We start from the raw sequence: 16,436 nt of genomic DNA on the forward strand, positions 1-16,436 counted from the left end.
TTACTCTACTAAAAGTACTGCAGTTTGCTTACCCTTTCCGTCTCTAACGACCTCGTTGTCGATGGGACGTTAAACAGTGACTTCCTCCTCCAATATTTCACAACCGACCCAACCGTACTCTTCAGGTGCCGCTGTGTGTACTCGCTGCCTGAACACCATCCACTCTGTGATGTATTTACTGATCTCATGTCTACTTCTGGATGATTTCGGCCCGTGACGCACACCAAACGCTTTGACATTCCTTTGATTGTCAGCGTGCGCAGTGGTTTTCCATGAAATGCACATTTTCTTAGCTTTTGCCAGATATTGTGCGTATGACTAGCGGCGAGGTCTTAATAAGCTGAGTGCCGGACCCCAAACGGTGTTCAAATTGAAGCGTCTGCTCGGTTTATTAGGGTTCTAGACAACTTTGTCTCGTCAGACTCATTAATTACGCTCACACAAGAACTTGTAATTCACATGACGATAGTCCGGGCAGCGAATACAAACAAGGCCATAACTCGCGAATTAAAATGAATGCAACACCTCGGCTGAACGCAAGGAAACAAACCATCAATCGGTACCTCAGAGAAAACCTGAAGCATCAGATAAAGAAGTTCCCAGTTACTGGCCAGTGGAACCATGAGATCTTGCTCGTACAGTCGCTGCATATTCTCGTTTTCGTTGATATTAAGCGACAAATACACGACACATTACGACTGAAGTCATAATGAACAGAATACAACGGTTCGAAGTAATTTATTCACAAGAAACTGTAGTACCAATAACACGTCCGCCAATGAAACTAAGGCGGTATATAACTAAATCACACTTATTCACTAACGACATCGTCAATTAACTTAATGCGTCGTTTATCAGTGCCTGTAGTTTCTCTGCGTATTTGAACGAAAAGCAGATCCACTTTCATATTCGTAACTCTTCTGATTCAAATTAAATTGAAAATGAAGTTGTTACGCTATAGAAGGCGTGGATCGGCATAAACTAACAAACGCTTGAGCAGGAACTCAAATGCCAATACATTATATTTTTTGTGTAGCAGGTAAGTAACCCCGAGGCAAAAATATTACGCAGATGTTACTCTGATTTCGTAGAGAATACGTCAACGAATTATCAGAGGAAATCTCGTAACAGCAGTTTAGGTAGATTACTGCACACGAAGCCTAAAATTATTTTAGTAATAGTGACATACTCGTATCTTAACACGAAGCTCGTGGACGTTGCAGGAAAGGAGATGGAGCGGTACATATATGTACACTCCTGGAAATTGAAAAAAGAACACATTGACACCGGTGTGTCAGACCCACCATACTTGCTCCGGACACTGCGAGAGGGCTGTACAAGCAATGATCACACGCACGGCACAGCGGACACACCAGGAACCGCGGTGTTGGCCGTCGAATGGCGCTAGCTGCGCAGCATTTGTGCACCGCCGCCGTCAGTGTCAGCCAGTTTGCCGTGGCATACGGAGCTCCATCGCAGTCTTTAACACTGGTAGCATGCCGCGACAGCGTGGACGTGAACCGTATGTGCAGTTGACGGACTTTGAGCGAGGGCGTATAGTGGGCATGCGGGAGGCCGGGTGGACGTACCGCCGAATTGCTCAACACGTGGGGCGTGAGGTCTCCACAGTACATCGATGTTGTCGCCAGTGGTCGGCGGAAGGTGCACGTGCCCGTCGACCTGGGACCGGACCGCAGCGACGCACGGATGCACGCCAAGACCGTAGGATCCTACGCAGTGCCGTAGGGGACCGCACCGCCACTTCCCAGCAAATTAGGGACACTGTTGCTCCTGGGGTATCGGCGAGGACCATTCGCAACCGTCTCCATGAAGCTGGGCTACGGTCCCGCACACCGTTAGGCCGTCTTCCGCTCACGCCCCAACATCGTGCAGCCCGCCTCCAGTGGTGTCGCGACAGGCGTGAATGGAGGGACGAATGGAGACGTGTCGTCTTCAGCGATGAGAGTCGCTTCTGCCTTGGTGCCAATGATGGTCGTATGAGTGTATGGCGCCGTGCAGGTGAGCGCCACAATCAGGACTGCGTACGACCGAGGCACACAGGGCCAACACCCGGCATCAAGGTGTGGGGAGCTATCTCCTACACTGGCCGTACACCACTGGTGATCGTCGAGGGGACACTGAATAGTGCACGGTACATCCAAACCGTCATCGAACCCATCGCTCTACCATTCCTAGACCGGCAAGGGAACTTGCTGTTCCAACAGGACAATGCACGTCCGCATGTATCCCATGCCACCCAACGTGCTCTAGAAGGTGTAAGTCAACTACCCTGGCCAGCAAGATCTCCGGATCTGTCCCCCATTGAGCATGTTTGGGACTGGATGAAGCGTCGCCTCACGCGGTCTGCACGTCCAGCACGAACGCTGGTCCAACTGAGGCGCCAGGTGGAAATGGCATGACAAGCCGTTCCACAGGACTACATCCAGCATCTCTACGATCGTCTCCATGGGAGAATAGCAGCCTGGATTGCTGCGAAAGGTGGATATACACTGTACTAGTGCCGACATTGTGCATGCTCTGTTGCCTGTGTCTATGTGCCTGTGGTTCTGTCAGTGTGATCATGTGATGTATCTGACCCCAGGAATGTGTCAATAAAGTTTCCCCTTCCTGGGACAATGAATTCACGGTGTTCTTATTTCAATTTCCAGGAGTGTATGATTATTGAAATTTACTACAAATAGTTACTACAAATAGTTTCATTGGCGGATGTGTTATTGGTACTACAGTTTCTTGTCAATAAATTACTTCGAACCATTGTATTCTGTTCATTATGACTTCAGTCGTAATGTGTCGTGTATTTGTCACTTAGTATCAACGAAAACGAGAATATGCAGTGACTGTACGAGCAAGATCCCATGGTTCCACTGGCCAGTAACTGGGAACTTCTTTATCTGATGCTTCAGGTTTATATATTGACATGTACGAGGGCAGTTCAATAAGTAATGCAGCACATTTTTTTTCTGAAACAGGGGTTGTTTTATTCAGCGTTGAAATACACCAGGTTATTCCCCAATCTTTTAGCTACACAACACTATTTTTCAACGTAATCTCCATTCAATGCTACGGCCTTACACCCCCTTGAAATGAGGGCCTGTATGCCTGCACGGTACCATTCCACTGGTCGATGTCGGAGCCAACGTCGTACTGCATCAATAACTTCTTCATCATCCGCGTAGTGCCTCCCACGGATTGCGTCCTTCATTGGGCCAAACATATGGAAATCCGACGGTGCGAGATCAGGGCTGTAGGATGCATGAGGAAGAACAGTCCACTGAAGTTTTGTGAGCTCCTCTCGGGTGCGAAGACTTGTGTGAGGTCTTGCGTTGTCATGAAGAAGGTGAAGTTCGTTCAGATTTTTGTGCCTACCAACATGCTGAAGTCGTTTCTTCAATTTCTGAAGAGTAGCACAATACACTTCAGAGTTGATCGTTTGACCACGGGGAAGGACATCGAACAGAATAACCCCTTCAGCGTCCCAGAAGACTGTAACCATGACTTTACCGGCTGAGGGTATGGCTTTAAACTTTTTCTTGGTAGGGGAGTGGGTGTGGCGCCACTCCATTGATTGCCGTTTTGTTTCAGGTTCGAAGTGTTGACCCCATGTTTCATCGCCTGTAACAATCTTTGACAAGAAATTGTCACCCTCAGCCACATGACGAGCAAGCAATTCCGCACAGATGGTTCTCCTTTGCTCTTTATGGTGTTCGGTTAGACAACGAGGGACCCAGCGGGAACAAACCTTTGAATATCCCAACTGGTGAACAATTGTGACAGCACTACCAACAGAGATGTCAAGTTGAGCACTGAGTTGTTTGATGGTGATCCGTCGATCATCTCGAACGAGTGTGTTCACACACTCCGCCATTGCAGGAGTCACAGCTGTGCACGGCCGGCCCGCACGCGGGAGATCAGACAGTCTTGCTTGACCTTGCGGCGATGATGACACACGCTTTGCCCAACGACTCACCGTGCTTTTGTCCACTGCCAGATCACCGTAGACATTCTGCAAGCGCCTATGAATATCTGAGATGCCCTGGTTTTCCGCCAAAAGAAACTCGATCACTGCTCGTTGTTTGCAACGCACATCCGTTACAGACGCCATTTTAGCAGCTCCGTACAGCGCTGCCACCTGTCGGAAGTCAATGAAACTATACGAGACGAAGCGGGAATGTTTGAAAATATTCCACAAGAAATTTCCGGTTTTTTCAACCAAAATTGGCCGAGAAAAAAAATGTGTTGCATTACTTATTGAACTGCCCTCGTATATTTGAATTCTCGGGTTATTTAAACTAAATATCTTTCACAGCCAATACACAAAAATAATAGTTACAGCACTATTCTGCTACCACGCGTAGGGATTTCCATCTGTTAACGTAGAAATGCTGAGATTGCTACTTAGAGTCAACTACTGTAAACGGCAGTGGCTTAGTGAAACAGGGGTACTCAATTAGCACGTCATGCGCAGAGTGCGGCTAAAATATTGGCTGCAGGATTTTGCTTATCCGACCAGCGTATGAATCACAATTCGTTCTGGAAATTAGAACACCCGTGTCCATTTATAATAGCGAAGAAAAACAGGAACTGAAACAGCGTCCATCCATTTCAACAGTTTAATCAGACCGTAACAAATTCACGGGACCAGCCGCACAGTCCATGACTGCAGCGCCATTGACCGCTCGGCTAATCCCGCGCGGCTTTAATGGTAACAAATACACCTGACAATTCTGAGGATGCCCTCATTGAAACGGTGTTGGACCATGAAGCAGTTGCAAAAACAGTGATTACCAAATTACAATCGGTAATTAAAACAAATAGAAATATTTTCATGTTAAGTAAACTAGATAAGCATAAAGTATGTACATCTTCATCTACATCTATACTTGTGTTCGCAATCCCTATGGGAGCGATACGCAGGAATATGTAGCATAATCCTACATTCATTACTTAAAACCGGACCTGCTTTATCTGCGACTGAGACTATGTAATCGTTCCACTTATTTGTATGAGATGACCGATTCCAGCTGTGACTCACTGATTTTATGCTCTTTAGGATCCTGCGTGTTTTTCGTTTGCTGAAGTGCACAGTTGTACATTTATGAACATTTAAAGCGAGTTGCCAATTTCTGCACCACTTTGAAATCTTATCATGATCTGAGTGAATATGTACCCAGCTTCAGTCAGACAGAACTTCATTATAGACAACTGCATCGTTTGTGGAAAGTTTGGAATACCTACAAGATAGTTAAATCCAGCATGAACACCAGGTTCCCAACACACTTCCCTGGGGCAGGTCCGTAGTTGTCTGTATATGTGACAATAATTCCCCCCCCCCCCTCCCCCCCAATTAACTTCCAGCATCCTCCTACCCAAAAATTCTTGAATCCAGTCTCAAATTTCGCTTGATAACACATACGATCGTACATTATATGCACTGAAGAGCCAAAGAAACTGGTACACCTGCCTTGTATCATGTTGGGCCCCGAGAGCACACAGAAGTGCCGCAACATGACGTGGTATGGACTCAACTAATGTCTGAAGTAGTGCTGGACGGAATTGACACCGTGAATCTTATAGAGCTGTCCATAAATCCGTAAGAGTACGAGAGAGGGGAAGATCTCTTGTGAGGCATCTCGGATACGCTCAATCATATTCGTGTCTGAGCAATTTGGAGGTCAGCAGAAATGTTTAAACTCAGAAGAGTGTTTCTGGAGCCACTCTGCAGCAATTCTGGACTTGTGGGGTGTCGCATTGTCCTGTTGGAACTGCCCAAGTCTGTCTGAATGCACAATGGACATGAATGTATGCAGGTGAACAGACAAGATGCTTACGTACGTGTCGCGTGTCAGAGTCGTATCTAGACGTATCAGGGGTTCCATATCACTCCAGCTGCACTCGGCCCTGACTGTTTCAAAGCCTCCTCCAACTTGGAGAGTCCCCTGCTGGGTCCATGGGTTCATGAGGTTGTCTCCATACCCGTACACGTCCATCAGCTCTATACAGTTTCAAACCAGACTCTTCCGACCAGGCGACATGTTTCCAGTTTCAACAGTCCTATGTCGGTGTTGACGATCCCAGGCGAGACGTAAAGCTTTGTATCCTGCAATCATCAAGGGTACACGAGTGGGCCTTCGGCTCCGAAAGTCCGTATCGATGATGTTTCGTTGAATGGTTCGCTTGCTGGTACTTACTGATGGCCCAGCATTGATATCTGCAGCAATTTACGGAAGGGTTGCACTTCTGTCACGTTGAACGATTCTCCTCAGTCGTCGTTGATTCCGTTCCTGCAGGTTCTTTTTCCGGCCACAGCAATGTCGTAGATTTGATGTTTTGCCGGATTCATGATATTCACGGTACACTCGTGAAATGATCGTACGGGAAGATCCCCACTTAATCCCTACCTCCGAGATGCTGTGTTCCATTGCTCGTGCGCCGACTAGAACACCACGTTCAAACTCACTTAAATCTTGGTAACCTGCCATTGTTGCAACAGAAACCGATCAAACAACTGCGCCAGACACTTGTCTTTTATGGCGTTATCGAACGCAGCGCCATATTTTGCCTGTTCACATATCTCTATATTTGAATACAAATGCCTGTACCAGTTTCTTTGACGCTACAGGGCATGTATGTAGTCGAATAGTTGACGATGCCATGGTATACAGTTTTTGTAAAGGAATTCGGAAAAAGGAGTTACTACTGAATACCTGTTTGAAAGAAAGCGAAGGGTTATAGAGTAGAAGGTGCTGAATAACTCTGGTTTAACTGTCATAAGAGTAATGTGTAAAGCCTTCGACTACCTTAACAGTTTCTTATCGAAAGACCTCTGACAAAACGTAATGAAAATTTGGGCGACACGGGCAACTGCAACAAAACACAGCGCAGAGAGTTTGTTACACTGAGCTCCTGTATGACAGAAATTTTACTACCAGAAGACTACCAGAAGATAGCCATATATCCATTGAACTGGAACATTTTAAAGTACTAGGACTGAAGACAAATTACGTGCCGCCTTCTGGGTTATGTGCAGAGTGTAAATCGTGCTGTCTTTACTATGAGAATGATCCCCACTACCTCAGATACTAAAAGCCCAAATTGTATTTTATTTGCATGCCTCTATTCTAGTAAATCCTGTGTTATCATGTTTTTGGTTACGTTGTACATTAACAAACAACAATCCTACTCTAGAGAATATGTGTGAGAGCGGTTAACTTCACACAGACCGCTGTTCAAGTCTTTTTGAATTTCTAGCTCTGCAATCACTGCATATATGCATGATACAAGATGAGTCACTAACTATTGCCACATAGAATGACTCCATAAGTATTAGAGTAGCTGAAACGTTTTCGGGAGAATGTTGCATGGGACAACGGCGGCCATAATATGACGTTGTTTTTTTGTTGCTAGTTGGGTCGCGTCAGAGATAATAAGGTCAACTTTGTTTTTTTTTAAATGGGATGCTGTAGTCTGGTACTTATTTCCTGGTAGCGGCTATCGAGACGAATCCAATAATGTGTAACAGTAATGACTTTGAAGGTCAACGAAGGGGAAAAAAATGGTTCAAATGGCTCTGAGCACTATGGGACTTAACATCTGAGGTCATCAGTTCTCTAGACTTAGAACTACTTAAACATAACTAACCTAAGGACTTCACACACATCCATGCCCGAGGCAGGATTCGAACCTGCGACCGTAGCAGCTGTGCGGTTCCTGACTGAAGCAACGAAGGTCCATTTACAGAAGGTGTTCGAAGTGATGACCATTGGTACCAGTGCAGTGCTGCAAACATCGTGTCATATATTGAGTGGTATTCCTTATGACTTCGGCACTTATCGAAGCACATGCTCTGACAATTTCTTCCCGTATATCCTGCAAATAGTAAATATTCGCCGAATACGGCGTATCCATCTAACGTGTCGTTGACATGTACTCGTAAACACTATTCGACGGTTTCGCAAAACAGCAGTAATAAGAACGGTAAGACTAGTATCGTCGAATCAAGCAAATGTGAATGAGCTTTCCTTCGAAGAACAAATCGATATGCTTCTCATTTACGGAGAACGCCAACGAAATTCAGTGAGAGCTAGAGGTTTATACACTGAAAGATCTCCTGAACGTACTCATCCTACAAATCGTACATTTAAATATGTCTATGATAAATTGAGAACAATTGAATCTTTAACGCATCGGAAACATATCCGACAAAGGAAAGTTACTAACGAGGAAACAGAAATTGGTACTCTTGCCACTGTGGTTCGAGATCCTAGTGTTAGCGTCAAATATCAAGGGAATCTGGCATGAGACAGGGTAGTGTTGTTGTTCGTGTTGTGCATCGCCGTAAATATCATCCTTACCATATCAGTCACCACCAAAAATTAACTGGTAATGTTTGTATGTGTCGATTGAATTCTGCCGATGGGCTCTACTTCAGGTTCAGTGGGATGACACGTTTATTAATTTGATTTTATTTACTGGCGTGGCTACGTTCACGAACCATGGAAATGTCAATTTGCATAACATGCATTATTGGGCAACAGAAAATCCATGTTGGCTGCGGCAAGTTGAACACGAAAAACCGTGGTCGGTGAATGTACGGTGTGGATTCTGGAGGATAGAATTATAGGCCCTGTTTCATCGAAGGAAATCTTAATGGTTGAAAGTACACCACATTCTTGCAAGAAACATTAGGTCTATTATTGGAAGAAATACCTTTAGGAACAAGGAGCAGAATGTGGTATTAATACGATGAGTGTTCGGCACATATTTCGCTGATGGCTAGAAATGAGTTGCAGAGACAATTCCCAAATCGTTGGATTGAACGCGGAAGAGATGTGTGGTGGCTAGCTCATTCACCAGACTTAACGCCTCTGTAGATTTTCTTGTGGGGATTGGTAAAGACACTGTTTGTAACGGCGTTCCTACTACACCTGAAGGTATGCGAGAGTGAACTGCCAGAGCATGTGCTTAGTGCCTATGTAATAAGGAATAGCACTCAATCCATGATAAGAAAATTGCAGCACTGCACTGATACCAATGGTCATCACTTCGAACACCTTCTGTAAATAGACGTTCATGCCACATTTGTGACTTTCGTTGATCTTCAAAGGCCTTACTTTTGCATATCATTGTATTCGTCTCGAAAGCCAGTATCAGAAAATAAGTACCAAACTACAGCATCCGATTTAGAAAAACAAAGTTGTCCTTCACATCTCTGAAGCTACCCCACCTCGCAACTGAAAACCATTGTCGTATTATTGTCCCCGTTGCCCCATGCAACTTTTGTCCCACAAACTTCTCAGCACCCATCATACTTTCGGAGTTATTCTTGGTGGCAATAGTTAGTGACTCACCCTGTATAGTCTCATTCGAAAGGAAGTATCATCTTTATTTAGAGAACTCTAGACAGAAGAAATTGATATGCTCTAGAAAAATAGGTCTTTAACCGTAGGTATGTACCTACTCTTCTGCAGTTTCCCATTTCGGTAGGTTTCCTGCAGAACTGCTGAAAAGTATGAGTGACAAATCTAAGTTCTTCACATGTAAGTAGACATGATTTCTTGTTCCACACCCTTTTTATTCTGCGTATAGATCCTTCGTTAAAGTTTAGATCATTATTATGTAACGCATTGTTTACAGTACACTGAGGTGACAAAAGTATGAGATAACTATATGCACATATACAGATGGCGATAGTATCACGTACTCAAGGTACAAAAGGGCGGTTTATTGGCGGGATGTTCATTTGTACTGAGGTGTTTCATAGGTGATTATGGCCGCATGATGGGAGTTAACAGATTTTGGCCGCAGAATGGTAGTTGGAACTAGGCGTATGGGACATTCCATTTCGGAACTCGTTAGAGGATTCAATAGTCCGAGACAAACAGTGTCAAGAGTGTGTCGAAAATGCCAAATTTCGGGCATTACCTCTCACCACTAGCAGCGCAGTGGCCAACGCCCCTCACTTAACGGACCGGATACAGCAGCGTCTGCGTGGAGTCGTCAGTGCTAAAAGGCAAGCAACACTGCGTGAAATAACCGCAGATATCAATGGGTGGTGTACTACGAAGGTATTTGTTAGGACTGGGCGGCAAAAGCTGGCGTTAATGGGCTATGGAAGTAGACGACCGTCGCGAGTGTCTTTGCTAACAGCACGACATCGTCTGTAGCTCCTGTTCTGGGCTTGTGACCGTATCGGCTGGACCTAGACGACTGAAAAGCCGTGCCCTCGTCAGACGTGTCCCGATTTCCGGTAGTAAGAGCTGATGCTAAGGTTCGAGTGTGGCGCAGACCCCACGAGGGCACGGATCCAAGATGTCAACAAGGCTATGTGGTAGTTTGTAGTGGCTCCATACTGGTGTGGCTGTGTTTACTTGAATGCACTGAGCCCTCTGGTTCGACAGAACCAATGAGTGTGATTCTTGAAGTTCTGCAGGCGCACTGAGTATTCGATGAGGTTTCGGGATTGCAGCCGGACCGCGTTGACTTCTTGCTACAATATTTCGGCTGGCAGTCGTCTAACCATCTTCAGATGAGTGTCCTCCACTGGAGACTGCAATTTCCCGGCGTCGGCTTTATAGCAGAAGCTTATACAGGTCAGACGATACGCATAGTACAGTAGAGCGTCGATTATCCGAACGTCGGTTAACCGAACGACCGCTTAACCGAACTGTGTACTCTCCCGCCCTACCGTCCATCATCCCCCTCACTCCCAAACCAAGTTTCCCACAGTAGTCGCCGCACTGGGCCAACGCTGGCGGAACATTGCTTCTAATGTGGCCTTCACAAAGCGCTGCTAACAGGCCAAGCCGCCAGTCGCTGTGGTTCCACAATCAGCACGCTTCTGTCGGCTTGGCACTGGCAGTAGAAGTAGCGGCAGTATCAAAGCTGTTCACAGCAACAGCTGCGCCAGCTTAAGGCGGGTCCACACTGAGCAGAGAGGAGTGCGCAGTCCGCGCCCCGCCGCGTCGCTCCGAGGCGCGCACTGTGTTCCAGTTGGAGGGCGCGCATGGTCTGAAGATGGAGCGAGCCGAAGCCCCGTCTAAACTGAGTGCGCGTGAACGCACCACTTCCTTTGATGTACCGACAGCAGTCGGAAAACTGCGCAGCGCGATTCGCCGTCCACACTGAGTGCGCAGAGGCGCGCACAGCCGTTTTGCGCAGCGCGGCGCGCTCAGTGTGGACCCGCCTTTAGACTTGACGCGTGCCGCTCCGCGCAGTTTGAAGGATTGCGCGCCCCCAAGAAGAGCTTCTCACGGTGCAAACAGTCACCTTCTGTTCTCTGTTACGACCACTTGTGCGCTGCTGCGTGAAGAAGTAAACTTGACGATACAAAATGCTTAAACGTAAACGTGTTGTCCTTTCTATGAGGGGCAAGTACTAGATTATTAAAAGGTTAGAAGAAGGTGAATCTGCAACCACTTTATCCAGTTTTAATTTTGTATACTGTGTGTATTGTTCATGCAAAATGTGTATGTAATATGTATATATTTTTGTTTAATAAACTATGTCACATATATTCCTACTGAAGTTGCTTTGGTTTGCTACTTTGTAATACTAAAAGAGATGCCTGTTTTTATGAATAAATTTACTGTACAGTACTTCTTTTTGGCAAATAAACATGTACAGTTCGATTACGCGAACAAATCAGTTTTCCGAACACCCATTTCCCCCAGTTACTTCGGTTAATCGACGCTCTGCTGTACTTGAAAGGTGCGCTGAACAGGAACGCCACACTCGCCTTTCGCACCCCACTAAGTCGGCCGTAGCTGAGCATTGTATTACCGCAGGACGCTCCATGGATTATTCTGCCACAAAAATCTTGGCCCCACCGAGAAATTTTTGGGATTCAGTAATTACAGAATTTGTGGAAATTCTTGTAAATCGTGACAGCTGCTTTCAACTACATAAGGCTTTCGACTCGCTGATCTCTCTAATTTCTTCTAAGAGAAAACAGTTTATCCACAATCACACGTCTGGTGACATGTGACATCTGGTTTTAGCGACGCCAGCTCGCGTTCCGACAGATGGTGGACATGTAGTTTCACCTTTACGCATGCGCCTTTGCTTCACATATGGGACGGTATTTGCAGAGGGCGCAGATTTTCATAGAGGACACTCCTGTGACGGCCGCCAATGCGCATGCGTTCCCGCGCCAGTTTTTTCCATAAAGCCGATGACGGAAACTTGCAGTCATCACATCGTGTGGTTTTCTGTGTTTTTAGATTTTTATCATCATTTTTACAGTCACCGCCTTTTTTACGCTATCTTCCATTATGTTTCCCTTTTTATGTGTCTGTTTCCTTCTTTATGTTGTTTTAAATGTCTCCCTTTTCTGTGCTGACTGTCTGTCTCTCTGCCGAAGAGCGGTGCCTATGCTGCTGCCAGCACGCCCCATATGGGGCATTGAAATACAATACAGAAAAAAAGAACTTGCACTCTTTAGTGGCGGACACTCACCTAAAGATGGCTGGACGGTTGCACGTGAAATATTGTGGCAACAAGTCAACATAATCTGGCTGCAATACCGAAACTTCATTGAACAGATGACTGATTGGAAATGGGTACTTTTGTATCCCGCCTGGATAGGCGGCGCGTGGATCTGCTCCTGTGAACTGATTCTGCAAAACAGGCCGAGAGAGAAGGACGCGAGCAGGAGCAGGAAAAGGTGAAGTACTTCGGTACTGCGTGTCAATTTAAAGCACCTTTACTATAGGAAGAATATGAATACATAAATTGTTACTTAACTTGGCTGAGATGAGCACGTAGGTGGGAAGCCATACATCAATCAAAGCTAACATCGAGTAGAAGTTACAAAGGCAAAATCTGTAGTGGCTCGCCCACTAAGCAATTGAAACAATCTTGCTAGGTCCTCTGCTCGCGATCAAATGGGCTGAATGTGGAGTGGCGCTCGTAGAGCTGTACAGCGTCGGCTAGAGGGCGCTGTCCTCGGTGAAGATCTTCCGCTCTCGTAGTGCCAACCTAAGAACTTGTACCAACGCCGTGGCATCGATACCACAGCTAACGTTCGAGCTACTTGTTCCCAAACAATGATGGAATTTTTACGGATGACAGTGTGCCATGTGATCAGGCCACAACTGTTGGCGATTGGTTTGAAGGACATTCGGACAATTCGAGCGAATGATTTTGCAACCCAGATAGCCCAGCATGAATCCCTTCGAATATTTGTGGGAAATAATCTGGAGGTTAGGTCGTGTACGACATCCTGCACTGGGAAAACATACGCAGTTATAGATGGCTATGGAAGCAGAATGCCAGACCTTGGCTTCACTCTCGACCGCCACCCTACCTGGACTCCCCATCTCCTTATCACCAAAATCAAAGCTCACAACAGACTCCGCCTCCTGAAACTCCTGTCCGGCCGGATGTGGGGTCTGCATCCTTCCACCATATTTCACACCTACAAATACTTGATCCACCCCGTCCTCTGTTATGTCAGTGTAGTTTGGATTTCCGTCCCTCCCAGGTTCTATAAATCCCTCCAAATCCTCGAACACTATGTGCTCCGCCTTGTCCCCCATGCACATCCTCTACGACCTCATCCCCTTCCCCCACCTTCTCCTTTTCCTTGAACACATCTGCACACTATATATGGTCCGCCGCATCCATCCCCCTCACCCCCTGGTGTCTCCCTTCCTCTCCACCCCCCAGCCTGTTGCTGTGTATTTACCATTGTGCCCCACCCTCTCTTCATCTCCACAACCTCCGCCTCCTTTCCCAACACAACTTCCACCATCTATCCCTCCCAGGTGATGAGCTTTGCCCTGACATTTACCCTTCCTACCAACTCTAACCCCATCTATCTGCCTCCTCCTCAAGGCTCCCGCTCCTCCCCCTCCCTTCTTCAGAGCGGCTTTCCCCTCCTACCCCCCTCCCTCTCTTGTGCTCCCCTTCAGTGTCTCTGCACTCCCTCCTCCCTTGTCTTCCTTCTTCATCTCCTGCCCCAAGTGTCTCCTGCCTCTTAGTGTACCCGCTGACGCCCCTACTCTCTTCATCCCGCCGCCTCACCTGCTGCCCCTTGCTCTCCCCTCCTTTTCCATTCTCTCCGACCTCTCCCTTGGGAGGTCCGACCTGGCAGTTTTATTCTTTATCGTGTTTACTCCAAGTGGGTTTTAAGTATGTTGTTCTGGAGTGTTTTTAATAATACTGTGGCCGACTTTTAACCTGTGCATATGCATTCAGTATCTTCTTTGTGTTTTAAGAATCGCCAACTGTGTTTTCTAACTTTATGGTGACTTTTTTCAAGTGTCCCCCTATGAAAGTCTCTATGTCAGTGTATTTTTACCTCCTTTATCTCCCCTTATTGTGTTTTATGTTCCCCTTTTCTATCGCCTTATACATGTAACATTTTATTCTTGTCTTAGCTGTCATGTCACTCGACTGAAGAGCTGCGGATTGTGCCACTGACAGCCCTTCCCTGCCCCTAAGGGACAGGGGAATGAAATCACAATAAAGGGAAAAAAAACAGAATGCCTGGAACTTCCAACGACTTGTTGAGTCCATGTAGAGTTGCTGCACCACACTGGACAAAAGGAGGTCCTACACGATATTAAAGAGTGCTCCATGACTTTTGTCACCTTAGTTTAGTATACACTAATGTAAATCCGTTTATTAAAATTTTGTAATCTCGTGTTTGGTTTTTCAGATTTTTCGTGGTAGCTGCTGCTAAACTGTGCACTTCCTCGCTATATGACCAAGTAGCTTTGGATCAAAGGATCCCATGGCATCTGATGATCCTGGATAACTAAATTGTGTTATGTGCTTTCACACACAAAACAGAAATTTATTTACAGATATCTTACTTCTTTGATTGACATAGTTTTGCCACAAAAATATATATTTCAGTACGAGAGGACAGAAATTACGTTTATCAAAACTAGACATGATTGTCGTAACGGGATTTCCGCGATCGTTCATTAAATAAAAATATGTCATTTCAGTCTTTGATCGCTATTTTTTATTTTTAGTGACCGGTTTCAGGCTAGCTGCCCATCTTCAGATCATGTATTGCAGTTACAGAGTAGCTTGTCAGTACAGAACAATCGGTCCGCTGTCATAACAGCTATTTTTTATTTTCAGTGACCGGTTTCAGCTGTTATGACAGCGAACCGATTGTTCTGTACTGACAAGCTACTCTGTAACTGCAATATATGATCTGAAGATGGGCAGCTAGCCTGAAACCGGTCACTGAAAATAAAAAATAGCGATCTAAGACCGAAATGCCATATTTTTATTTAAGAAATTGAGTTGACGCAGAACGTTTTGGCGTAACGTGGCAGAGATAGTAGGCTGGCAGAAGTGCGCAGGTGTGTGAGGTGTGGAGGTGCTGTGGTGACGGGTCGGCGGCCGTCGTGTTGCAGAGGAGTGCGGCGGCGACGGCTGCAGCCTCATCTCGTGCCAGCACGGCGGCAAGTGCCTGGCCACGGGCGACTCCGCCGTTTGCCTCTGCCCGCTCGGCTACCAGGGGGACTACTGCGAGACGCGCATCGACCTCCAGGTAAGGCGGCAGTTATGGGATTGCCTTATCATTTTAAACCATTCACTAATCGAGCAGTCGCTCGGCAACAGCTACAGTTATCAAATAATGTTCCGAGAATGTAAAAGGTGAACGTCCTGTGACGTAACGTGTTTATTGTCGAAGCGCTGTCAGAGATACAGTGAGTTAATGACTTTGAAAACCGCGGCGCGAAAAACGGACAGAAGAAGAACACTTTTACACATTTGTTTGATGTACGAGATATTCTCGATGAACAGTTACTCATATTTTCTCTTGTCTCTTGTAACTTGTGTCGGACGCGCATGACTTGCCGCCGTATTATTATTGTTAAAAATAATATTATTTTATTGTAAGGTAAAAGTGCGATACTAAATGTGCAATACTGCATAGCAGTAGATTTATTGTGCGACGTGTATGTGAAAACGTCAAACCAATTATTTTCATTACGAGAAGAGTAGTGCCAGTCAAAACGACAGCCATGTTAAATCCTTCATTGCAGTGTAAGTTCATCTATTAATTGCTATAAATTCAGAGTTAAATGGAACTGGTGTATGGACTATTTATTTAGTATAGAATCTACGTCTCACTCCTTCATGAAGTTATTTAATTTTGTTTATGCCAAATAGAGAGTTCACAGTCACGAATTCTTTCGTCGAAATCGGACGCGAGTTGCATGCGGCGAAATATTTTCTCCGTGCCATATTCTACTGGTAAATGCGTGATAAATTACGGTCCCTTAGGAAATTCATGTTGAGCTATCCAAAAATAATTATATTTTGAATAGGCATTTACTCTCCTATGCAATGCAACTTCCGACTGATCAGACGATCCAACAAGAGACAGCCGCACACGGTCGACGTTCGCAAACATATTTTCACCGCTGATTATAGCTATATGTTACAGC

General features: G+C 45.8%; 1 protein-coding gene across 1 annotated transcript in view; it reads left to right on the forward strand.

Annotated features, from left to right (window-relative positions):
• The window catches only part of LOC126485035 (pikachurin-like), a 779,910-nt gene that overhangs the window by 591,778 nt on the left and 171,696 nt on the right, over positions 1 to 16,436 (forward strand). Inside the window, exon 10 of the mRNA XM_050108640.1 lies at positions 15,396 to 15,532. Coding sequence (XP_049964597.1) covers positions 15,396 to 15,532 — 137 coding nt within the window. The remainder of the gene's footprint in view (positions 1 to 15,395; positions 15,533 to 16,436) is intronic.

Source organism: Schistocerca serialis, chromosome 6 (genome assembly GCF_023864345.2).
Source record: "Schistocerca serialis cubense isolate TAMUIC-IGC-003099 chromosome 6, iqSchSeri2.2, whole genome shotgun sequence".
NCBI lineage: Eukaryota > Metazoa > Arthropoda > Insecta > Orthoptera > Acrididae > Schistocerca > Schistocerca serialis.